The following is a 26,939-nucleotide window of genomic DNA, read 5'->3' as shown; positions in this document are numbered from 1 at the left end:
ATTTGTATTATAAGTCATTTTTTTATCCCTCAAGCTTCTTTGTACTGGAAAGATCTTTAGAGTTACAATGCCTTCTGCTGGCAACTAATAGTAGATGCAATGAATTGGGGTACGGTTACCGTCGCTATGGTTACGCCAGCATCCAGACAAGATGATACTTTAAGTACAGTATCATGATAATTTGATAACCCTAAATGATGGGATATAAAAACCTAGGGAAAACAGACAATCAAATGCTGATTATGGGGGAATATAGATTTTTAAAATATAGCATATATAGTTATATAGTTTAATGTATTGCGAGTTTGTATTAAAGAAAATATCCTTCCAAATACTTGACAAATACCCCTGTTCTGTACTTAAAATCTAAATGCAACGTATCTGTACTGCAATGAATTGTATTTTAAAATTTGAACATGTAATGTTTTTTTTTTTTTAAACATACCACTAGAGGACACTTGGATACCACTCTTTCATTTTAGAATGAACACCATAATCACTGTTAATGCATTCATTTGCTATCCTTGCATTGCATTTCAATTAGTCCACAAATCAATGGCTATTTGACATATTCTCAATGTATCAAGTGGAATGCCATTCCACTTCTCAGCTGAAATAAATCCCACTTGGACCAAAGTCATTGGACTGAATACATTTGACCTAAACCACTTTCAATAAAATTGAGCACTTATAATTGCATGTTTTCAAAGAGTCACATGCAATGTGAGGACAACATCAACACATGGATGGAAGTCCTATCATCCCCATTTTTTTGCACTACCAACAAGACAACCATTGTTCCCTTCCTTTCCCTCAACGACTATTCCTGCTGTGTGAGTCGATGAGTGAATTGGGGAAATGGATCATTTAACAGGCTTCTTGCACACACTGCAGCCTTTGCTTACAGCTGCATACAGACTAGAGTACATGGAGTTACCTCACCTTCTAGGGTAGAAGATTCCACATGGAGCTAGTACACATTTATTCTCAGTGTCCTGTACTGCAGTGGGTGGACAGATTTCCCCTGAGAAAAGTCCAACTGCGGATCAAACAAGTTTCTTTCCATAAATTTACAGAATTTAATCTGGCATTCTCTTTCTCCCCCCCAATTTGAATACTGCCTTAGTGCTTATGGGTAATGAATGACATTAAACATGACTTACACTGCAATGCTAAATGTACCTTTGGGAGGATATGGAGGCTGTGTAATATTAGTAGCAAGGCAGGGAGAGGCAGTGTTTGTCCTGATGTGAAGAATTGCTTGTCAAGGCTGCAGACAGTATGCCAAGTGATGGATGTTGGCCCTCTTGCAGCTTTGCTCTGCTGAGGGCAAACAAAGGAAGTGGAACAAATAAATGCACTTAGAGCTGCATAATTATACTCAATTTTAAGGCATTACTTAAAGGAGGCATACTGTACTGTGGGTAATGGACTTTCTAACACATTGGCCGCTACTGATGTGGAATGATCACTGTCAAAACGGATGGGAAGTCTCTTGTTGTTAATAGGATGGAAACGGCATCGTGGACTGCTTGCCCAAATGGATTGGATGTCTCATTTCTTTCCTTGCTCGTGCACACTGCAAAATATCTCACAAAAACAGGGATAGAAAGGGTAAAATGTTTGCAAAATGGTGGTAATTATTCAAGCTGTGTGCAGAAGTGGACATTTTTTTTCAGTGTTTTCAAATGGTAACATTCAACTCAACCAAGAAAATCAATCACATTTTAAATTTTTATCATGAGGCATCATCACTGTTTCTATCCTTGAGTGACCCCAGATTTGTAAATGTAAAACCAATAGCAAAATTCTAATGTACAGTTTGTTTTATGCAATATTAATTGGATAACTTGGCATAAAAAAACATTTCCATTCCTTATCATTTAATGAGATCTGCTTTCTACTTCATACATGATCAAAAAGGCATTTAATTTCATGTTTAAGAATAAAAAGGAGAATTTCATTGTAAGTCCTGATTTCTTCTCACAATAATAGTAAGGTGAAACACATGGGTAACAATAATAATAATTCATTTCCATTTCAGGTGGTCAATTAAAATGTGTCACAACAAAATTCTAAATAAAACACCAATGGATGTAGTGAAACATTTTTTTATTCACACCATTTTATACTCCAGCTATGTTAAAAGTTAACATGTTTCAGTCGTCTAGTTCCTATGATCTCTCATTCAACTGTACACACTATGTAAAAAGTCAAGATAATAGGTTTAGAAAACAAAGAGAGTTACATGGCGAGTCGCCTCGCTACTTTGACTCTTTTTTGTTGTTTGTTTTTAAGACAAAAAAAGCATATTGAACAAGGCATTTGTAGCAGAGCTCAGAATGGGACTTGACATCTGCAAAGCACTTTTGACTGTACAGCTCACATAGAACAACACTACCAAAACTGGTCATTTACAGAGCATGAATGGCTAGAGCAATCTTTCTGTCCCTAGAAAAAAACAGCACGAAGCTGTGTGACTAAAACAAAAAGGTACCACAGAAGAAAGAAAACAAAACTTCTCTTTAATTTCTTAAGCATTTCATAGAAACCAAACAAATCGGAGTAAACAAATAGACTATATTTACAGTGAGGTAAAAACACATTGGTCTTTAAAATGGAGGTATCTTCTTTTAGAATGTGATGTTTCCTTAAGATTGATTACAACGATGATCTGCTTCTGGATGACTTCAACAAAAGGACAATCACATGGAGTCTTGGGAATTGAAAAGTTAACAAAAAAAAAGCATACAAAATAAAGCTTTTTGCTACTTTTAATGGCAAAACAGCTTCACTGCAACCTTTCTGAGCACTTCAATGACCCAAGCCTTTCTTGACGTGGAATATTTCAATCCCTGTAGTAGGTGAGTAGAGGGCTACAACGTGCTTGTTTTCCTGAACCGCTTTAGGAGCAACTCTGATCCTCTTCACAGTGTGTGGATCACGTATGCAAAAGACAACGAATCGACGAACCAGCACGGGCAAAAATGCTCAAGTTTTTTTTTGCATAAAATAAGAGAGGACGACCTATGTTGCAGATATTTGCAAGCTGCCGTCATGACCTTTGGTACTGGTCAGACACTCTCGGAAGCTGGGTCGATACATTCACAGCTGTTTGTGGTGTGAGGTGGCAGAGCTGCTGGCATAGTTGGCGGTGTCCCTCATTGTGATTTTTTTCAGTTCTCCAACACATGGTAAGAAAACTACTGCTACTAGTCTTGAAAAGGTAAACAATACATGAATACCTGGTAGGCTTGGGGCATAAAGTTGCTTAGAAACAGCTCACGTTGATTGAATAATTTACAGTATATTCAAAAATGTGATTTGTGTAGTTCTATTCTGGCTTTTGATGGCTCGTGAGTGTCAAATTAGTGTTTCAAAGTATGCTATCCCTGTTGGTACCAGTGTTTTTTATCCCTCCCTCAAGTGTATTCTAGAATTAAATACACATGGATATCGAAGTCAAGTGGAACCTGAGCTGAGCTGCACGCTGCAGTGAAGTGTGGCCCTTGTAGCTATGAGATTTTAGCACATGGAATGAAAAGACAGAAAGGCAAACGAAACATCAAAATTGTATAAAGTTGAAGAAAAAAGCTAATGTTTCATTTTGTTTGTGTACAGTTAAGTCACCCTGGATTTTGAGAAGAAAAAGAAAGACAACATACAAGGCTGCTGGTGACTTTTAAGACAAAAAACAAGGGTCATCCAAGTTAAGACATTCCAGATGTGATGCTGTGATGTTTTTTTAATCATTTTTGTTTTGTAATCCCAGAGAAATAACACCACTAATTTAAAACAAGCCGCAAAGCTACAGTCCCACCCTGCCCTATTATTCCACTAAAGCCACCAATCACTTTGTCCTCTGAGGCCGAGGCAGATCAATCCATCACGTGAGTCACAGATTGTTCATTTTGATTGAGCAACAACATCCACTCAATTTCTTGTAACGGGAAAGGAGTTTAAGTTCTGTGAGTTCATTTAAAATCCAATATGAATGAAAAATTTGCTTGGAATTAAACTACTTCAAATGGTTCCTCGTAATCCACTGCAATAGGTAACAAACTATTTCAACAAAGTTCTGAAAAACCATCACACGCAGAAAAAAAACTGCCGTTTCAGCTCAATGCTCAAACTATTTCCTGTCATGGTGTATCTCCCATCTCACAAAATCCAATCAAATTGTTCAATTGAGAATTAACGGATGTGATTCGCATTGAGCAAATGACTCGATTTTAAATGATTCACATTGATGGCAGCTCACGCCAAGTCAAATACAAGAGCAGCACATCAATACGTCACCAAGCTATTAAGAAAACCGCTGGCGATGAATTGCCTTGCCGTAAAAAACACTGGTGGTCAAAATGAACGTATGTTAAAACTACAATCAATTAAATATTTTGGTCTCTGTATTACATGGCTTTTAGTCACAAATGTCCGATGAATGAAATGTACAGTAGCGCAAAACTGGCTACACACACACAAACAAACGAACAACAACAAAAAAACAACTTAAACCAATGGTTATACCAGGTGCTACATGGTATTTTGGCTGGACATTTACCTTGACTTTTTTCTAATATTACATTGGGCATCATTTTGGGTTACTCTACATTTAGAGGATTGACTTGGACCCACTTTTTTTCTTGTCTAATTCAATTCAGCTTCTATTTTTGGGAAATTGTATTTACATGATGGAACTTAAGTTGCATGGTAAGCCATCTTGGTTCAACCATTCTTTGCCATTGGGGCATAAAGAAATAAAAGAGCCATCATAATTAGCTGTTACTGATGGAATTGGTGAACAACTGGATCAGCAATTTTTCTTCAAACCAGTTTTGATGGCTCGCCTATGTACATAAAAGATGATGACATTGGTCCCACAAGGCTCACAAAGATGAATCATATTTTTCATTAATGTTGCACAAAGTAACCCCACCCAAGAAATCTATGTACACAACTTGGCAAACCTATGGCTTATTCTCTTTTTAAACGATGTTGCACAGAGAAGTTTTTTTTTTTTTTAAAGACCACGTTGCACTGCTCTACCAAGCCAGAGTTTCACATGAAATTCAGAAAACAAATAGATTATAATCATAGGGAAATATGTTTCATTCTTTTGAGCTTTTAAAACGTTTCTGTGACACTTGATTGATAGACGACGAATGTCTACATAAGGGAGGAGCTTTAAAAAGAGTGGTTTGCTGAGGTGTTTGTGTGTTGACGTGTTCAGAGGGCAGGTCATGAAATGGCACCAGAGGGCTGAGGCTGGGTTGTTGTTGTTGGCGTTGTGACACGTTTTTCCCTTCCTTCAAGACTTTTTTAAGTGTGCATAGTACAAGCTGCTGTATGCTCGGCTTCCTCTGTCACACACATAATACATGCCACAAACAAACGCTTTGCACAGCAGGCATTTTTTTTTTAAAGCACTGGCACTTTCTGGTAACAGCTGGACTGGAAGGCATGGTGGCAGCTGATTGTTGTTGTGATTTTAGAAGAGTACAGAAAATAGACGATTTATCTAATGTAAATTGCATATGATGCAGCACGTTTGCCAAAAGGTAAATGAGGTCATCATGTCCAGTTTGAAATATTCAAAAGAGAATAAAGATGCCCTGCCAACTCAGAGGAAAAGAGAAAAAAAAACAATAAATTAAGCTGACCTTTCATCTCCATAATACAGGGGGAGATTGAGAAATAATACATCAGTAAGAAAATCAATACCAGGTGCAAAATTGGCGCAGCATTGAGAAATTTCGTAAAAGGTTCTGAGTGGACCGCCGCACATGGTGGTTTAATACTATGGTCCGTGCTTCAGTCCTTAGTGCTACTCACATCCAACATTTATGATGAACAATAATTTTGCTTGAATACTGTTCATCACAGCTGAGCTTCCAAAAATGTTTTTTTTAAAAGTCCAGGCTGAGAATGACTTAATTTTGCTGCTCCCAGTGCAACAAAAATGTCAACGACTGAATCATGAATGACTTCAAACATTCAATTTACACTTTGAACATATTCATTTCCTTTTTCTTTTTTTTCTCTTTCATTAAAACAAGTACAAATGGCTACCCGTCCTGTGTATTTTTAACTCTAAAGTCATCTAATGATGGTTAACCCAAGACTAGAACACAATAGTGTTGCGGGAACACTTTGTATAATGACATTCTTTAAAGAATGTGTGTCTGTGTTTGTAAATTGTCTCTGCGGGTCGGTCTAATGTGACAGATTGCATTAGAGGAAAAAGGTATTGAATGAATGCGAGTAGCTTAGAGCCAAGTGAGGTGAATAATGAAATGCTAATGTACAAATGAGGTGGTGATGATGAATATGTAAGGCAGCTCAGTGGTCTCTCCGGTGATACCAGCTGACTGTCTGTATGTTTGATCTACCTGAGGATGTCTGAGCAATGAAGGCCAGACTGGGATGGACTCCCGTTGCTCTAATGGGTCTTGTAGTCTTCTTTTCATGACTTAAGCAGCATGGAGGAAAATGGGCAAAGGCTTACTTTGATGCCGCTCGTATTGCCCTCAGGCACTGCCGTCCGTCATCAGATTCAGCCATTTATCCACCAATCAAATCCATCCATCCATTAATGGATTAGGGTGTGCGACACACCAACACGTCTTCAGCTCTTAATTCAAATCTCACCATTCGGCGAGTTAAGGGTGAGAAAGAGAGAGAAAATGATGTCTGAGCTTCCCTTCCAATCCAGAGGAAATGAAAAAAAAAGTAATTTCTATGATACTGGTGTAATGCTAATGATATGGATGATAGTCACAAATATGTGCGTGTGTGTATTTGATAGTTTGCGGTCTACATTTTGATTCCCTCCTGTTGGCTGAGCTGTGATAGGGTCTTCTTGATCCGCAGAGCGGTTAGTCGTGCGGCGCCGTTGGCATACCAGCACTCCCTCATGATCTTTGCCATAACACGTAACGCCTGTGAGAGGAAAAAAATTGCAATATTTAACATGCTTACAACATCATGATGGGCTTAGTCAGCCATATGGGGATAACAAGTACAAATATGAACAGTTGGTCGATTCCTTGTCTATTCGCATGAATTAATAAATAAAAATAATATCAAGTTTGAGACTTTAAGAGGTACCAGATGCAAGCAAAGAACATGATCAGTGAAAACTAATGTTCAGTTTTTAAATCAGGGGAAAACTGAAGAGAACATTGTGTCCATCGTCTTTGTCAAGGTCACTTTTAGTAACTCATTAAATCTGTTGGGTCATAAAAAAAACAGATTTTTTCAGCATTAATTGCTGTTATTACTACCCTTTTTTCCATTTTCTTTTAGTTTGAACTCATTTTAGAGACCTTATATATATATATTCATTTCAAAGAAATAGTGCTACCCATTTAGCCTCCATACGTCTGTTATGATTGAACTCGAAGTAAGCCAGGGAGGGCGTCAAGGTTGACAAACTGTTGAATAAAACAACAGGCTGCCATAGGCTACACATGACAAGAGCGTTTAAAATGTTTATGATGCGCAAAAAAATAAACCTCAGTTGATTGAGCTGGGGAGAAACGATGCAGGTAATGTCAAGGCTTAATGTAAATTTTTGCATCGTTAGTTGTAGCGTTGGATGCAAATTACAAATTGCTCTGAAAAAACAGAAAGTTAATATCCAGTCCTAAACCTGTACATAGCTTTGATATTGCACGGGTGAATAATCACATTAACATCTAAGTGAAGCATTGATATTGGATTGCCATTTGTGGTTGGTTGTCTAAGAGAAATTGTCCATGGACATTGCAGTGTATACATTGATTAATTCATTTTGATCCCAACCAAGTATGGACAGTAGGTGGGAGACACTCTAAATTGGTTGTCAGTCAGTGGCATGTTTTTGGGGTAAAAAGTGGGGAGGAAACCCGGGAGGAATCCATGTAAACCTTACATAGGAGGGTCAGAACCCACCAGGGATTAAATCTTCATCCTCAGTACTGCGATGTGCATGTTCTAACTACTCATGTAAACACAATAGAATTAATTTATTCTTATTACCTCGCAGCTCTGCCAGCGGTTGGGAATGTTAGGGCGTAATTTCTGCTCACAAACCACCTTTCTCATCTCCTCTACTGATGGATCAGATTGAACTAGGTCATAATATGGTAGCTGGTAGTCCTCATGTATTCCTGGCGAGAAAAAAAATCAGGTGATCATGTTAGCCCCATGTGGTTTGCCTATGTAATCTATTCAGGCTTGTGTCCCCTATAACAGGTGCGCCAATAATTCTATAAATATCTGCATTAGTGTGCACCATTTATCCATCACTCAGGCAGTCAATCTGTCAATCTTCCAGCCATTTGAGTAACCTCACTGAATCCTCACCTCCCATGGAGCAGCGACTGGCAATTTCCCAGAAAACCAATCCCATGGCGTAGATGTCAGCACGCTTGAAAGATTCAAAGTGTTTCATGTTTATAGAGTCATCTAGTACTTCTGGGGCCATGTACCTGGAAAGAAAAACACAGGTCTATTGTGAATATGATGGACACTTGATTGTTTAAAAAAAGTAAACATCTACTTGAACCAAGCACCTTGTAAAAAGTACATAAGTATTTTGTAGGACTAAGAACTGGATATTAGCCAATCAATACAGCTTAGCATCACTAAAAAAAAATAAAGACAAACAGAAACTCCTGGCTCAGAGGGGTGTCAATCCTAAGTACTACAATGCCATAATACTAAACATAACTAGCAGCCTGCGGTGCCGTTTTAAAATTGTCCAAATAATTTATTATTCCACCCTTTCCAAAAGATACTGTAGATGTCAGACTGCCATCTCAAATGATTTGATCTGTGACTGAAATTAAAGTTACACCATCAGGACTGGAATGTCCAAAAACAGTAATAGATGACCGACATATGGCAATGTCAATTAGGGGTGTTCAACGATGTTAATTTTGCGAAAGTCAAAAGTTAGGATCAACAAACATCTACTGCCAGTTAGTACAAGTGATTGCCAATGCAACAAATCTTTACCTTTTGGTTCCCACCCTGTGATTTGGAGCTATGTCGATTGTGTCAGTAGCAGAGTCATGGCGGACAGCTAGACCTAAATCTGCAATGCAGCAGGTTCCGTTTTTCTTCACCAGAATGTTTTTGGACTTCAGATCTCGGTGGGCAATTGCTGGTTTACCTGAAGGAAAAGTATGGATTAGCTGAAACGTGATATTGTAGATAAAGAACATCCATGTTTGATCCTGAACTTTCTTTTGACCCTGAGTTGTTTTCCATATGCTCTTACAGCTAATGTATGCTTGTCTCCTGGCAAACGTGCGCAGTGTTTAACATTCTGAGCCTGACATGTAGCTCTTAATTTAAGTGTTTCCTTGTATTGGACATCCTGACCTTGTAGTAGATGGAAATGGTCAGGATATCTACTCCAGAAAAGATTGGCAACTGCTTTTAATGTTTTCCACACAGGCTAAAATAATGGTCTTATAAATAGTTTGCTAATTATTCTATCTTAAAATCATAGGGAGCAACAAAACCGTATCAAAAAGGCTTGTGTTAGTTATCTTTGGATTTTTTTTAAAGATTGCCTTGCAATATTTTAAATATTTTAGAAATTGAATTACCCACTGATTCCAGGGTGCTTCAAGTGCTAAAAGCAAAGACATGTGTTTGACGGTTGAAGAAGCTCTTCAGTTTTCATCTTTCTGCCTCAGGCAGACTCCGAGTTTACCTTCCCGATTCACTTCTCTCGTTTGGGAACAGGCAGTTTTTGAACAAGGGCAAAAACTGATGCAATTTGGAGTTATTTTCATTCTCTATCTCCGGGCTTAATGGAACATGTACAAAAACATTCAGCAAACAGCCTTGCTTTACGGAAAACATTCATTATCATTATTATTTATTATCGTTCATTTTGACCTTTGTCTGCATGAGGGTATTATTCCTGGTATTTTTTAATTGAGTGGTCGAGCCAGATCAAATAAAATATATTTTATTAATATTCAGGGTTACTCACCCTGTGTGCCAACAATTTCCATGTGGAGGTGGGCCAAGCCGCTGGCTGTCGACAGAGATAGCTTGATCATGCCTTCAACAGTGACAGTGTAGCGGTTTAGGTAATCAAACAGTGAGCCGTGCTCATGGTAATCAGACACGAGCCACAGCTGAGTCCATGTCCCATTATCTGCAGAAAAATAATTTGAATTGAATTAATTGAGTAAAAAAACACAATTAAAAGAAATAAATAATGCTTATTTTTTTAGTTCATGTGCAATCACGTCATAAAATCATTGATTGAAATTCCCACTTCAAGGATCCTCTTATAATCCTTACATCATATGAACATAATTTCAATTTGTTAAATGCCAGATCAATTATTTTTTAGCATTTTGGGGAGAACTTGCAATTTTCGCCAACAGATGTGTTCATTTTGGATGCTCCATTGAGCTTGACCAGAAAAAAATAGAAAAATCACTGTCTAATATTGCTTTACACAATTGATGGGATTAAACACAAGAGCTATGGGATTTCTGGTATGTACCCTCAGGCTATGTTCTGACTTGGCTATCCGAGAAAGATATTTTATAGTGCAACATGCAATACATCCATACTGAACCGGGTACCTTACTGATGAAAATGATTTGGCTCGAATTTTTATTATTATTTGGGACCATGTATGTGAAATAACTATACCTGAATAGGTATATTTTTGTTTCTTAAAGAAAAGGTTTGTCTTTTTTTTCTACCTTAGGCACACAAAATCCAGATCGGAGTAATGGAGCGAATAGCAAGTCAGTATTACATTCACATTCCACTGCACTGCGACATATGCTTTAAACTAGGCTTGAATTTCAATTTACTTTATTTTGGGGATCTGTATTTAGGGGGAAAAAAATAGGGAAAGTTGTGTTTTGTTCCATCTGTTTGTGTGTGTGTATTTATTTGCATGTGTGTTTTGCTGATGTGATGTTTAACAGTGTCTAATGTCTGCTATGTCTTCACTAGGGAGTTTTACTCCTCCACACAGTCTCACAGTCTTCCTATTCCCACTGAACAACCGCCTGCACGACTTCACCTCAAGCAACAGTTTCAGTCTGAAACCTCAAGGCTCACCTGTTTTCAAGCCGCCAACGCACATATTTGCAGATGAACACATTAACATAAAGATGTATTTTTAGGCATCTTGAATTGATTGCTATGCTTTGAGGAGCCTTATCAAACTTTCCAGATGTGCATTCATTTTTCAAATGATAATATGGGTTTCGTACATCAATCTTGAATGTCGTTGGTTTTTCTTATCTTGATCTTGCACACAAAAACAACAACAACAAGCCTTATTGGATTAGCTCACCTTTGTTATCTGCAGCAATGAAGCCCAAAATGTTCTCATGTCGCAGCATCACCGTCTGGTAGATCTCAGCCTCTCGAAACCATGACCTCTCCTCCCGGGAGGAGAAAATCTTTACAGCCACTTCCTCACCACGCCATTTACCTCGCCACACCTCCCCAAAGCGACCCTTCCCTATGCTCTCCTGGAGGATGATGGTCCTGGCAATGGTTCTCTGGACAAGAAGTGGCAGGCCTAAAAACAAAGCATTTTGGTCAGGAAACTACACAGCAAAAAAAAAAAAAAAGTCTGTCTGGCTCACACGGCTCAATTATGAATTCAACAAGCTGCTGAGAATGAAAAAGAAATGTAGAAATGAATTTTAAATCCTGTATTTATACAAGAATCCCTCCGCAACCATACAGAGAAAGTCTGATGCATAAAGTAATTAAAAATAAAGCCCAAACAGTTATGCCACACCTCACTTTTACACATTGCACCAGTCGCATGCTCAATTGCACATTGTGCAATATGGTGTAAAAAGCTAGAAGGATTGGATCCAAGTGCTTTCTTGGCAGCATGCACAAGGTGCCAAACACTCCATAGAGAGATGACTGAAGGCTGAACAGACAAGTATGTGAGCCTTGGCTACACAGAGAAAGTGTATATATATATTTTTTTTTGCAGACATTTGTTTGATTAAAGAGGAAAAAAAGGAAAAAAGTATCGGGTCATTAAGTTTATTATTCAAAATTGAGCTGAAGTTTATGAAACTGCACCAGACTGCAAATGCAAACAGATAAAGACCACATTTTCAAGTACATCAACCACAATAAGAATCATACCTGAGCCAGAACCTGAGGTGGTCATATCATAGATTAGGTCCTTCAGTGTTGTCCCAACTGTAATGAAGGGATGGTCCATGGAAGGGTCCTCCTCATTGGGCACCCGGTGGTGATGATGATGGTGGGCCCCAGCCCCACCAGCTCTATGGATATGGCAAACATAGAAGGCCAAAACGAGGAGCAAGCAGAATATACACACTGGTCCGGCAATGACTGCAGCAAGAGCTACAGGTCCCAGAGATGGAGTCTTTGGAGTGGGGACTGCAAGGGTAAAAGAGAAGACAAGTTGAGATTTAATTAGGATGGAGACTGTACCTTAAACTGTGACTTATTGTGGTTCTGAATGACATAGAATACAAATTGTAGCAAATGTCACGTGTGGTTGAGGGTCATTTAAAGAGAAGAAGACAATTTAGATTTCAATCCACATCAATAGGTGCTACAAGACCAGGAACAACACCAGAAAAAAAACATTCCAGGTCAATTTAAGAAAATAAGTATTTGTGAGAGTACCAAGGCAATGGTAGAGGAACAAAACACAACTGTTCTTGTAGCTGACATTGGGCCAAGGTTCTGAAAGCAACGTCAATCAGAGAAGAATATGACACAGGGGTTCAAATCACAATTGAAGTCCTTCCCATCAAATAGGCCAAGGGGACTAAGATACATGGTTGTCACCTTAAAGAAACAACAGAGGGAGGCTAGTGTGTCAAGCAAAATATAAATCAGTCTTGAATGACCTCCCAGCTGGCAACAGTCTAGTTGGAGGGGACTCAGATACCCAAGGGGATCATGATTTGAAATGGAGGTGGTGTATAATTCTACTTAGACTACAATAGCCAAAACTCTGAATGAGTTTAAAATCTTTTACATATAACATAATTATTGGATTTCATGTTTTTGGCTAGTGCGAGTAAAATTAGAGTGAACAAATAAAGCAAAACAATTAAAGTACATAAAAAATATCTTCATTATATCATGCCAAACCTCACCCACCTTTGTAAACCCGAGCTGTGTATTCTATTGTTAACAACTGATGTCTTCTATACCTTTTATTTGATAAGAGGATAAGAAATAAGAACCCAGGTCAACCTAATTTCAGCGAACATCAAAGGATTAACTCTGCGTGTGTTTTTCCTTTTTCCTCTTAGTTTTTTATTATGACAAAAATTGAAAAGGATGGTGTTGTTCAGGATAAAAAATAAAATATAGGATTCACTAGAATTTACTAGGGAACAAGAACACATCCAAGAAGAAAATAGCCATGGTGTGTTGTTAATTTTATAAGTCTCCTAATAAAATATGATTTTAACCTCAACACAAATCTGAGAACAAAACTCAGGCGAAGTTCCTTTTGAAATTATTCAAAGAATTATGCGTGGTCTCACCAGGGAAAACGGTAAGGTCAGGGTCCTTGTTGCAATAATCTGTGGTACAGCAAATTGGATAAAGTTCTGTGTCTTGCTTGAAGGATTGGGCACAGATAAAGGGTCGATCCTGCGGGATCAGTTCCTTTACATGAACACACTGGCGCATCGTCGTCGTCCACCGGGTGCCTGTTTTGCGTATATTGGCGAAACACAGCCCATCTGTTGTACAGCTTGAGTTGGCACTGCAACGTTCGCAGTGACACTGGAGAGCTGCAGTGAGAAAAATAAATAATTGTTAAAAATGAGATTTAAGTATCTTAACAAGTATCAAATAAGACAACACATTCATTCATTCATGTGAACAAATACATGAATTACATGAATCTTCAGTCTTTAGGACTTCACCCTCACACGCTTCTTTCACCAATTAAAAGGGGGCCGGGGGGCATTAGAACTCACAATAATCGTATGAAACATAAATCCTGCAGAATAGATGCATCAACTACAATTAGATATTTTCACAGCATCAACTTCCACGTTTGTGAATGCTAAACATTAACATAGAGGGATTCAAGTGCCTTTATTTCCCAGAGGAGTGCACTTAGGACAAAAAAAGGCTGATATTTACTTCCCAAAAATAACAGTAGCTTCATAAAATTTTCAAAACACAACAAAATCCAATGGCTTACTTTCATGAATAAATAAAATTCTGAAATACTTTTTCTGAAAAATACATGTTAGCTGTAAAAAAGATATGTAGAATCCAAAAATGATGACAGCATGAGGATTGAGACTATAGAGGAAGAGACAGCAATAACATTATCATGTAGGACTTGGATTTCTATTAATTGTTGGAATGGAATGTGCTGCAGCCTGAGTGATCAATGAACAATGTAATAGTATTAAATGTGTACACTAAGTAACTATATTACTTCATAAATAAATTGATAAAATGCAATCAAATGGACTCCTATGCCTCCAAATCAATACTAAATGATTTTAGGAGGACCTGAGAAATCCCTAGTGACTGACTGTTGTGTTTTGGGAGTAACTATATTATGGCAACTCAGATCTGGGCTGCAACCTGAACCTCGGGGTTGTTAACACTCTCCTCCACAGAGGCAAGGATCATTACAAGGCACTATCAGAATGTGGAAGTGGAGAAGATGTACTGGTTTGATCTGAGTCCAAACGTCAGTCCTTCCAGGATCTGCTTGGACATGCTTAGTGTAATTGAGTAACCAAATGACCACACTGGTTGGACTTTTCACAAGTCAGTGCGGGTTGATGATATGGTGTAAGAAATAAATATGTATCATGCTTTGGTTAACAGTTTCTTGCTGCTCACAGTCCACTTGCAAATAAAAAATTGAAACAACCTCATAGAAGTATAAAGAGCTGTCCAAAAAGTCACCACATCCAATTAGATTTGGGGGGGAACATTACTATAAATTAAAATAAACAGCTATTGTGAAGTGGAAAACCAACTGGCCCAACTCAGATGAGTAGTGTTGAGGCTTGTTGGTTCATTTCATTAGAAAGCTTTTTTTTCTGTCCTAACATTCTTACATGCATAGTTCCTTACTGCACATTTACCAGTCTATTAGTGCAAAAAGTAATGAATGCAAATGTCCAATATTCATTATCATTAAAGTGTCCTTCCTTCTAGCTCAGAGTAGATAGCCATAGCTGACTAGGTTAAATCAAAGCAACACGTCTACTAAAGGAAGACCTTTAAATAATTAATTTGATGGACAGTCAGTGATATAGAGTCACGAACATAAACAACATGAAGTCTAGAGTGGAATTGAGGTGGAATAACAAAATGTGCCTGAAAAACATGATGCCAGTCAAAGGAATTATTTCATTTTCTGGAAGATATGCTCCTGGAAATGAGCTTGTGTTGAGGGTGAATTCCAGACAAGCAAGGTTTTTTTGAACATTCGTGTGGTCATGTGCTGCACATTTTGGGCGAATCATTGGAAAAAAAGGACCCAGACAGCTAAATAAAAGCCAGATGACACTGATCTACTCTGACTCAACCTCAGGACAGAAAATCCTGTCTGTCCCGTCAAAAGAGACACACATGCTTAGACACCAGTCTAGACAACAAAATAACTTCTGCATAATGTCAAGTCACATTCACCTGTGTATGCTCTCAGCTTGAGCAGTTTTATGTGAAACCAAAACATCGGGGAGAGATTTTTGGAGAAGTGATACTTTAAAATTAAACATAAATACTAGAATCATACTACCATTTCTTTTTGTGCAGAGCAAAACCTAATCTGTCACACTTCCAGTCTTGAAGTCAAATGCGTAGAAAAATATGAAATACCAGACAGGCAAGGTTAGTCTGTTTTTTTTTTAAAGCTAAGTTACATTTGAAAGAATGTCAGTTAGGGAGGCAGACTAACACAAACAAAACATGAACAAAAATTCTGTTCCATTGCTTCCAAGGCTGCTTCCATTTCTGACGCCAAGGAATTAGTAAGGGTTGTTGATTCTAATTAAACTTTAGATTCAAAAAAAATTGCTTACATGACATTGATTGTTCTTGTGTGAAGAAGGACACTATCGACTTGTGTTAATGGAGAACAATATTATAGATTACAAGTAGCAGGTGATTTACCCTCTAGTGGCTATTGGTCGATTTGCGATGAGCGCTTCATGAATGATGGATGGTAGAGTACATTAAAGCAACAACATCTGATAAAATATTGTTACTTGTTATTGATACTTTCTAAATTTGTCATTTAAAAGTTAAAAGCTCTTCTCTATGTCCACGCAATGGGTAGAAAATGTATTGCAAAAGCAACAGTTGCTTTCAGTAGAGGGACATGAGTATTAAGTGTTACACTAAGAGGATCTGACGTGACAGAAATGTGACCAAGCCGACACAAACACCACAGTCTCCAAGCAGAAAAGGCTTGCGAGATGATAGATGCTAAAAATACGTTGCATAATCAAGCAGTTGCGAGCATGTAAAATGTTTCGGGTGTATGCCTTTTTTAAGTATGCTGTACTGGTTGGAGTTTGCTCAAATTGGGATTTTGGGGCAGTAAATGGTCCATTTGTGAGTTTTTACAACTTGGAGGGATAAAATAATAAATGGCAACAAGGATGAGGTTTGGAATAATATATTTAAGAATGAAAATTAAATTTAAAAACATCTTGATTGCAAGAATTAACATTAATAACCCTGTTTTTTTCATTTCTGTATATACTACTACTACAACAATAGCATACACCCATAAAACAATAGATCTGACATAAAGTCGTTGAAGCCTAAAATCAGGAATCGTTTCTACAAATTAAAGTGGGTGACAAGAAATAAAAATAGTTAGGTTCATTAATCATTAATCTATTTAAAAAGATTTCATTTCACCAAACCCTATCATATATTATGCAGAATGGTGTTCAACACAAATCCTCTAAGTATTTGACACAGAAACCGAATTATTTATTATTGTGCTTGGTCCCGTCATTGATTAAGACACAAGAGTTTATCTTGGAGCCAAGTAGAATTAATTAGGGAGATTATGCATCTGTATGATCACAATAACCACTGCATATTGCTTAAGGTAAAGTGTGAAAGATGTTCTTATTCAAATGAAAATAAAATTGGGAGTTGCAGGGAGTATTTTAGAGACTAAACACTACAACAACCAGCAAAAAGAACAACTAAAAATAACCACCACGCAATAACTGAGTTTGTTGACAGTGGCATTAAGAGTGTGGTGTGTCTTTCTTTGGGTGGTAGATAAGATTTTTGTTTTGTTTTATCTTTGCATTTTAATAAACTATGCTTTAAAGAATAGCAAGATGGATTTCTCTTGTTTCTAAAAATGTCAGTAGTGTCTTTCCCAGAACAAAATTCCCAAGGAGAATAAAAATGAGAGACGTGTCAGAGGAACAAAGAATTATTTCAAGCCCCAAAAACTTAAAAGCCCAAATTTGACAGGAGGCACTTAAAAAGAATTTTAAATGATGAGAGCTATGATTCCCTCTGATGTAAGAGATGTGACATTTCAAACACTGAGCCTAAATTTAACACCATTACCTGCTGTATTCTCTCTACTCAGGTCATATTCGAGCCAAGTAACCCTTTGATGGCAATCTACATTTCCTGTAGGGTAGAAAAAAGTCTCTGGAGCTTCAAACAACAGTGTCTTGATCAAAATAATTGTGATAATTGCCTATGTATAATTCTGCACACACAATGTGTGTATTTTAGTAGTTCTTACAAAAAAAAAACTGCTGTCCTGCCCCTCACCCTACTTCTGAGCTCCTTCGCGGCATTGCATTAGTTTTGAGCAACCTCTTTCTTTCAGCATGACCTTTCCCCTTTGAGAGTCATTTCCATAGGTCAAGGCCCCACAAACGGTATCCTCCCTGCCCCCAACCACTATTCCACCATTTTCTTATGGTTGCCTCATTGTCTACACCAGATGTGCCTTCCTAAATGTATGCTGGCTTATTTGTTTAGGACAAGAAGAGGAGACCAGCTATCTGCCCACTGAATTATTTGTCCTTGCAGGAGGAGCCAAAGCTGCACAGTGTGGTGTAAACTAAATTGTGTCTTATACTATAAACAGACCAAAAGACCAGAAAATGCCCTTGAAACAAGATAACTGGATATCAATTTCAAGTTCTAAAACTCCCAGTTGCTACTGATCCTACGTCATCAGTAGAGAAGTGAGATGACACAAAGAGTTAGGCGAGATGGGGGGTAGAAAAAAGATTTGCCACTGAATATGAATATTTTATTATCTCGTGTTTTTAATATCAACCTCCCCAAGGGTCCAAAATGGGAAATTAGCCTTTGGCTATAATCTTACATATTTACAGATACATGTTCATTAATATGTATGGTCCCTTCCTTCATTTAATAAATCAGACTTAAATTCAGGGCATTGGATCGATCACAACTGGATTGGTCGCAAAATTGAGATACAATGTGCTAATTGGTTTTAGTTGCATCTACACATTTTTCAAAAGATCCATCAGGAAAATTGCACTGCCTTGACTATGAGCTGAAACTACACCTGTTTTATGTGAGTTTTTTGTTGTTGTTGTTGTTGATTTAACAAAGAAAGGGGTAAGGAAAGTCATAGAATTCTAAAATGGGAGGGGATTTAGACCATAGATCTGTCTGAAGCTCTCCTGATGAATATGCAGCAGTTTGATAGAAAGGTTGAACAGCGAACACTCTGACAGCTGCATGAACCTACAAACACACACACACCAAAGTCAAAAATATTTTTGTAAGAAACCTCATAATGCCATACAGTGGATTTTCCTCTTTGCTTTTGTGAAATTGGTGCCTGCACAAATCAGATTTCCGACAAAACAGAAAAAGAGGAACTGAGGCGACTTTGTGTCAGCCACTGAGTCAATGTATGTCTAATCTTCTTCATGGTATTACAAAGAGTGGATCTTAAATGATGCCTTTGTTGTGACTGTGCGTGTGTGTGTGTGTGTTGGTTGGTTGGTTGCGGGGGTAATTTTCTTTTTAAAAACAGTCCCCAGGTTAGTCTATAATAAAAAAAAAAAGCCTGCCGGCCACTGTCCCCAGAATAAAATGAATCGTGATTCATCCACTGAGCCAAATAAATGCAATATACGCGAATAACTTTGACATCACCTTCTACGAAGAAAAAACAAATATGATTGAGACACATCATGGAAGCTTACATGGAAAATACCAAAAGCATCAAACTAGAAAATATTGCAGTTCCCAAGTTTGGTTGGTCTGTGGTTGAGGTCCTGATGAAGGTGACCGCAATTCGCATCAATAACACAACATGAATCAAGAGTGCATAATTCATTACTGTTTTGAGTGATGTGGGAATTGAATTGTGTGATCAGACTTAGATAGAGCCCAATGCAAATATTAATCACTATAAGCTTAATTACAAATACACATTGTGTGTTTCATTCACTGTGGTTTTTATTTATGAGTCATAGGGACTTACTAGGCTAAAATTGGACCCCAGGTATAAGATTTGGTGGCATAACAATATGATTTTTTGGGGGAAATTGGTGGTGGATAAATACTAAAAACTACAGCAATATTTTAAAGGAAGCAGTATGTACAATTGGTATAGTTTAGTTTGATGAGATCAGCAGAATTCAGAATACAACAACTATACAAGACAAAATTCGGTAGTAATTCTGCATATTCAGAGGAAACATTTACAAATGAGTCTTTGATGAGTGTCTGCCAACGGAATACGTTGACTCATCCATCTAGACTAACATCTCTCACACCCATGCTATGTGTTGCAAACTCGTCTGCAAGCTGTGGACAATTGGCAAAATGCCACGCAGAAACTCACCATTTTGCAAATATGGTAGGGGTAAAAAAGAATCAAAATCGCATTAATTTTGATGTTGTAGAACTCAGTTTGTTTCAGGATTTTTCCTCCAACATAAAACTGTTGTTGATCAAATCATAGACAAAAGTAATCTACGATTTTTACCCTTTTATAGCTGGAGATTCCCTGTTTTGTTGATAAAAAGAGCAAAGTGAGGGTGTTACTCATAACGCTTTGGTGCCTCTGAATCAAATGGCTGGTGGCACAGCTACAAGCTCTCAAATTAGTTGTGGTTCCTTGGGCCAGGACAACGGATAACCAGGGTCATGCAAATGCTTTGCATTTCTCTTATGCTCATACCAACGGTGGCAGATCTCAGATAAATATACAGTACTGTCACACACACAGACAGGCAATCAGAAGGCACGTGCCTAAAACTCTAAATATTGATTCAGGAAATTCTGTTGAATATTTAGAGAGTGTGCATCAAGAGTAAAATGGAATACGAGCTTTATGATCACTAAAATGCCAAAACAACAGCTAATAAACAATATTGAATGGAGCTGTCCAGCAAAAAGTCTGCTGAACTGTAATTAAAACCTTGAGTTATTATGTATTCATTCTTGGCATCAGAATGGGAGCTAGCACTATTGTGACCAGATTGGGAGGTGAAAGGTTGCTGGTCTCAGTTGAAACGGCACATTTGCAACTTTGTCCCACAAACTGCCAAAGCTGTCACACTGTCTGTGTTCCTAAATATTCATCCACTGTATACTTTGCATGTAACATGAATATTTACTGGTTTGTGTATATGTTGTTGATTATTTGGTAAATGTTGATGGCACCTGGTTGACTTTGTCACTTCATATAGGTATCTTGACATGATAAACCCTTGCTTCCAAAATGAATAATGTCAATATACTGAATCTAATAGTGTAACAGTTAATGTCGGCACAAAAGTAGCACAAGCACTTGGCCCCCACCTTATCACACCATTATGTGATGCATTCCTTATTACGATGAAAGGTATGAATCTAATTCATGAATCATTTGCATAGTATGAATCAAAGTGAAGTTGAAGTCAATTAACATTACCTCTGATTTGAGTGCCAGGTAAATATGCACAACACCTTTCATTTCACATCCACTCAATCTGTCGACCTTTGCAAAGAAGTTTAATAAATGCTCTCTTTTCTGTGTGCAGTTTACTGGTTCTTGTATCTTCTGCTTAGTGTAGGTATAAATTGACTTGTTTTATGTTTGTTACACTCATCGCCTCATTATTTTTACATTTTCACTCAAAACAGAATTGTGAAGGGATCTCATAAAGTTATCACAAGCTGCTTAGCAACTCTAAGTTCAAGATAACCTTCCGAAAGGATCTCCCTGCATCCTCATTCGTCAGACTGTTTTGTTTTTTAATCTTTCTATAAAGGGACAAGGGGAAAAAATCAGGTGATGTTTAACAGACAAGTGAGCCTGGGGTGGAAGGCTCAAGCAAAACAGGGTGACAAACCACAAGGACACAGCCTGCTAGGTGCAAGCTACTAGGATGCGATGTGAGATCGTGACACTTCCTACTTCAACCCACTGCCAGTGTTTAGGTGTGTATGCTATTGTGCTCCTGTGTGGATAAATCCACACATGGAAGGATGACATCCATAAGCCTTTATGTTGCTCATAAGAGGCGTGTAAAGTGCAGTGCCAGGTTTCTCTCTAGGAAGACAAAATATAAACACATTGGAATATGCATGATAAGATAAACAACCATTGACTTGATATATACATTGAAAAATGTTACATCCCTGACTAACGTAAAGGACGGCCCCCTTTTTATAATGGACACACAGCATGACAATCCTATTGCAGGACAAAGAATGTGGAATTTGTTCCCTTTTCCTCGTGTCCCAAAGCCAACGTATCAATTCGATAACCGCCCCTAATTCTGAAGCAGCTGGGTGTTATGTGAGGACACCGCTCTGCTTTTGGCATGGGGAGGCTGTGAGCAGCCCCAATGGATGCTGTGCGTGAAAAGCATGCGCCCTCCACTCATGATCAGGCTCCCATGCTCTCTACACAAAGGGAAGACACACAAAGAAAACGCTTGAGTCAATAGAAAAGCTCACAATCGGATGTTCCGAAGATAGAACCTCCTTTTTTGGATACACGTTAACTAATGAAACTAGCCAACCACAAAATACTGCAAATGGGTGTGATACACGGAAACGATTGAGGATGTGAAGGAAATCAATGATGGATAGCTATTATAACTGTTGAACATGAATTACATTGCTGTAAATACACCAATGGAGCAAGACATTGGTTTTTCTTTTGTTTTAAACCTTCATGTTTTTATCTTTTTTTTTTAAATTATACACTGCATGCGGCGTTCACTAGTTAATTCCAACCGCAGCGTGTTACCAGTGAAAGACGCGGCGGCACAACACTAGAACACAAAATTCCACAGCAGCAAAAGGCGTGAACTGTAGTAGTATTACATAGTAACTGAGATAAATCCAATTCAATGGGCGAGTGAATTGATGATTGTAAAGAAAATGTCATGAAAGGTTTATCATATAAAGTAAATGGCCAATTCATGCATATAAATTGATACAAGAAGTAAATTTGACAGACAGCTGATACACACAATCTCCAAACCTTACACACTAACTTTCATAGTGCTGAGACGAAAGAAAACTCAAGAAAAAAAAGAAAACGTGTTATTTCAGCAAATATTTGCTATTTTACTCACTCATCACAATATTCTATAAAACTATAACGGTAAATTCTAGACAGGTTAGTGTAGGTCAATGACATCCATCCATTCATCGCTGCAGTAATTTGTTCAAATATTTGCCTCAGGCACTTTAAAAGAACACGTTCTGCCACAAAGTAAATGAACAACCAAAGCTTGGCAAATAAGTAAACATCTAGATCGCCAACTTTTCGTTTGAGGAACTGGATGGACATAGTCCGGACATACTACTTCGCACAGCCGAAAACAAAAGATGGGACAATCAAAAGCTCCCTTGTGAAAAGAAAAACTTCCAAACAGAAGCTATTCTCACTGGATCTCGATCCCAGGGGTGACTTTGAGCTTCTCGATTTGTTTTTAAAAGCCAGACAATAAACATTCCAGAGACAGGCAGCAGCAGGCGAGCCCCGACCCCTGCGCCATCTTAGTTTGACACACTCCGCTTCTTCGGGTTTCTTTAACAAAGACATTTTACGCCCAATCTCGTAGCCGGCAACCCTGGATCTGAGTGGAAACATGTGAAGTATACATAATCGGAGTACGTGCGGTAGGTTTAAAGTACTTGCCGTTATTTTCTTGTATTCTTGTGACAAAAAGAAGGACGAGCAATAGGCACGGTATTGTATCCATCGTGGCTTCGGACCAGACTGGCACCCGACTGCGAACTTCTACACGCGCGGCATATGCAGAGCGGTGATTGGCTGACTGGGCTACAAGTCCCGTCTATAAAATCGGAAAGATAGATCTGATTGGTTAGAAATCTGAACACCTCGCCCATTAATAAAAATCACTTCTATCCTTTTGTAAACAAATGTCTGCACAATAATAATTTGTGTATTTGGGAAAAAAAAACTAGTTTAATAACAGATCAAGTGTGTAAAGAACATGGTTATGAGTTACACTGGTGTTTTGACTATTTTGTTACAGTGAAATATTGATATAATCAACATTTTTACACAGTATAGGCCAGATTTTTATTGGCTTTAACATTTGTTAATGGATTTTTAACACTTTTTGGCTCATGTAGGGCCAAATACTATCATGGGTCAAGTTGCACCTATATATGTGAGTATATACGCCAGATCTGAATTTCAATCGTGTGTGTACATATAACGAGAATGTAAAAAATGTAAGAGAATGATTGTGTTGTTGTTAAATTCATAATATTTAACTCTTTGCATCCCACTAGGTATGCTGACTGCGACCAATCGCTCTCCTAGTCAAAATGGACTGGACGACTAGTGCCATTAATGGCTATCAGTAAGTTTAATGAGTGCCCTATAAACAGTTCAATTATTTCTTAGGTCACTTGCAAAGTTTTCTAAACAAAAAGATGTCTTGTGTGCTTGCTTCAATCTGTTTGTTACGCCCACTTGTTTACTGTAAAACGGACTCAGACACCAAAGGAGAATTACGCCTAGAGGTCAACAATTAGGTAACAAATTGGCGATATGTTTACACACTCTTTGGTCCCACCTTTTTGTCTTCCATCATGCCCTTTTTCATAACACAATTACACCTGACAATCTTTCAAAAGTAGAATTTACCAAAACTAAACCAAAGTAAACCTGCATCCTATTGACTTAGAGGGGTTAAAGGTGACCCTTGCATAATTTTGAAGAACGTGTCACAGTGTCTCCAAATGAGGGAACATATCGTCATGATAATATCAACAAACCTAGATAATATTCTTCCTGCTCCTTTCTTTTGATTAGATTTTGTCAATGACACACTGTGGCTGCACCCACATGAGTCGTCCATATGTCAGTCTCTCAAAAATTGCACACACACAAACCCCCTTCACAGCTGATGGTATCCTCCAACTAAGACATACCTCGTATTGTCCTAAAGGTTGTAACCCTTCCTTTGTTCACATTAAGATATACTCCCATCCCATCTGTAGTCTGGGGCGGTCACATAACCCCATCCCCCACATTACCACCTTCGCACCCTCTCCATGGACAATGTGACAGAGATTAATGGGGAAGCATTATTTGATGTCCAGCTGAACCTTGCACAACACACTCTGCCTGCCCATATGCATAGTCACAAAATCCTTTCACATTATACACTTCCAAGTCTCATCATTACAATTGTGTATACCCAAAACTAGAAAAGCATGTTTTTATTGTGATGCATTACTTCTGTATTTCTTTCTAAAATCCTTCATCACAACAATTTCCAGGAATAATGACATTGAAATTGCATTGTTTCCTTGCTATTGCCTATTGTCTGTAATGCAAAATGTCAAGTTTCTCTCTGAGTGCACTCTTTTCCATATTATGGCAAAACTCTATATTTTAATAAACCATCAAATCCTACAAAAGACAACCTTCAAGCTAGAAGCGGAATGAACAATGAACTAATGTATAACAGGGGTTCACTGTACACCATAGTCATGTACAGCTGAATAGATAGAGACTTCCCCGGAGAAAGAATCACTATCATACCACATTTTCAACCCCAAAAGGCAACAAGGGCAGTGATGGTAGTAGTTTACACATTTTCCCAGTGATAAGAAGAGGAGAAAATCAGTGGGAAAATGCTTGTGGACAAAAACAACTGTTTGGCATGGGCAGTGAAGATTTGGCACGTTACATGGCTCATCACACGCCTCGTTGTGCTGCTCATCCTCAAATCCCTTCCCCACAACAGGGGTAGGATTTAACCCATACATAATGTTCATTTTTCATGCATTCATGGTATGTTCTGAGTTGGGTACTTTACAATGGTATTTGTTAAGATGCCTTCCGTAACCGTTAGACTTTGTAAGTTATTTCCAAAAACATTGAAGGAATATTTGATTTCCTATTTTATCACGAAAAGAGAAAGAGGAAAGAATAAACAGACAGCAAATCTCACATTACTCCTTCTCAGATTTCTCTTGGATTGTTGCAAATAACAAGGCTGACCCCCAACCCAACACACACACACACACACATATACAATGAGTCTGTTTTCGTTCAAGGTTTATTTACTTCCTATAGGTGGTTTATAGAAGAGGAATCTCTGCCTCTTTCGAGAATTTATACTGTAGGTCTCTTTAGGTATAAGAAATGTACTCTGTGGCCAAAGCTATATGAAAAGTGACCTGAGATAAAACCCCAAACATGATTTATTGAGTTGTGAATAATATTTGACCAAGAAATATTGATTCCAAAACAAAATGAAATTCTTTCCCACAATAACACACAATACAAAACACACACAAGAAGTCAAAAAAATCTACCTGTGTATTAAAATAACATTATAATACATATTAGACTATTTTATATTTCCTGTAGTACTACAATGGCATGTTCAAATGGAAAGACATGAGTATTAATTTGACGTCCATCAAACACTCACCTGGGACTTTCTGTTAATCACTAGTACAAGTAATTTGACAATTAAGTACATTAATAAAATGAATGTCTCTTATTGACTTGTGATGATACATCTGATGCACTAGTACACAGTTTATTACTTTATCAGGTACTGTAATTCTACAATATTAATTGGTGCACCCTAATCATTTTGTTACTGCCTCAGTGACTTTTTCATGTTGGCGTACTTGAAATGCACCGTATGAATATCTTTGGGGGAAAAAAAACACCAGCCCTGATTACTGTTAAGTGGATGAAAAAATTAGTGACTATTAAATGCATATTGAAACTTCCATTAACCCACGAAACCCCAATCATAATCATTATTGCTATCAGCATGCTTTTATGCAAAGTGAAGAAAGAATGAAGCATAAATGCATTCATACCTTATAATTTCAAATGTTCACATTTTTTTTCAACTCTTTTATCCCATTTGTCCTTGTGAAAGAGTAAGAGAAGAACATTTAATGATGTGGAGGATGGTAGGTTTAAATGTATGAACCTTGGACTAAAGCGCTGGACGATAAACTGAAACTAAATGCAAACAACAGATAAAATGAACCAGAGAAGTCCGAAGAGTAGTAATATTGGGATTCCATCAAGAACTATAAATTACTCACAAAAGTTTTAGTATTGCCCAGAGTCCTTTCTCAGGAAAATAAAAACATTCCCAAAAACTATTGTTCAGTAAAGTTAGGTTGTATTACTTATGTTTTATTCCCCTTTATTGTGCTTGCAAGTCCTGAACATGTTTTCAATATCAAACAAAAAATGTGTTTTCAAATACATTCATAAGGTAAATACTGTGCTGTCTTTTTCCTCGGAGGATTTTTTTTTCTATGTTATTGTGTGGTATGTCTCTTCATTTCTTATATTCTCCAAATGGTTACTTGTAGCATTGCGTCATGAAGGGATGTGCTTAGATAAGACGTCAAGGCTAATTGAATCAAGTGCTTGTTGCTCTCCGTTCCACTTAGTTTCTGTA

General features: G+C 37.8%; 1 protein-coding gene across 1 annotated transcript; it reads right to left on the bottom strand.

Annotated features, from left to right (window-relative positions):
• Positions 1-1,866: 1,866 nt before the first annotated feature.
• Positions 1,867-23,226, bottom strand: tgfbr1b (transforming growth factor, beta receptor 1 b). Its single transcript, XM_077735887.1, has 9 exons — positions 23,156-23,226; positions 13,536-13,787; positions 12,148-12,408; positions 11,327-11,557; positions 9,992-10,159; positions 9,001-9,157; positions 8,347-8,471; positions 8,020-8,150; positions 1,867-6,939 (listed from the first exon to the last, which is right to left on the bottom strand). Exons 1-9 carry the CDS (start codon positions 23,217-23,219, stop codon positions 6,814-6,816), a joined length of 1,515 nt encoding a protein of 504 aa, XP_077592013.1. The 5' UTR covers positions 23,220-23,226; the 3' UTR covers positions 1,867-6,813.
• Between the last annotated feature and the right edge of the window lie 3,713 nt (positions 23,227-26,939).

Source organism: Stigmatopora nigra, chromosome 16 (assembly GCF_051989575.1).
Source record: "Stigmatopora nigra isolate UIUO_SnigA chromosome 16, RoL_Snig_1.1, whole genome shotgun sequence".
Lineage (NCBI taxonomy): Eukaryota > Metazoa > Chordata > Actinopteri > Syngnathiformes > Syngnathidae > Stigmatopora > Stigmatopora nigra.
This window is presented reverse-complemented; position numbering and strand designations above follow the sequence as displayed.

What these genes read in the sequence shown, in the direction of transcription:
- tgfbr1b (XM_077735887.1), bottom strand. Translation starts at nt 23,219, where the DNA reads ATGGATACAATACCGTGCCTATTGCTCGTCCTTCTTTTTGTCACAAGA. An exon ending in AAGAATACAAGAAAATAACG is followed by an intron (nt 13,788 to 23,155) that starts GCAAGTACTTTA and finishes TTCTCACTGCAG; the next exon opens with CTCTCCAGTGTCACTGCGAA. An exon ending in CACCTCAGGTTCTGGCTCAG is followed by an intron (nt 11,558 to 12,147) that starts GTATGATTCTTA and finishes CTTTGTTTTTAG; the next exon opens with GCCTGCCACTTCTTGTCCAG.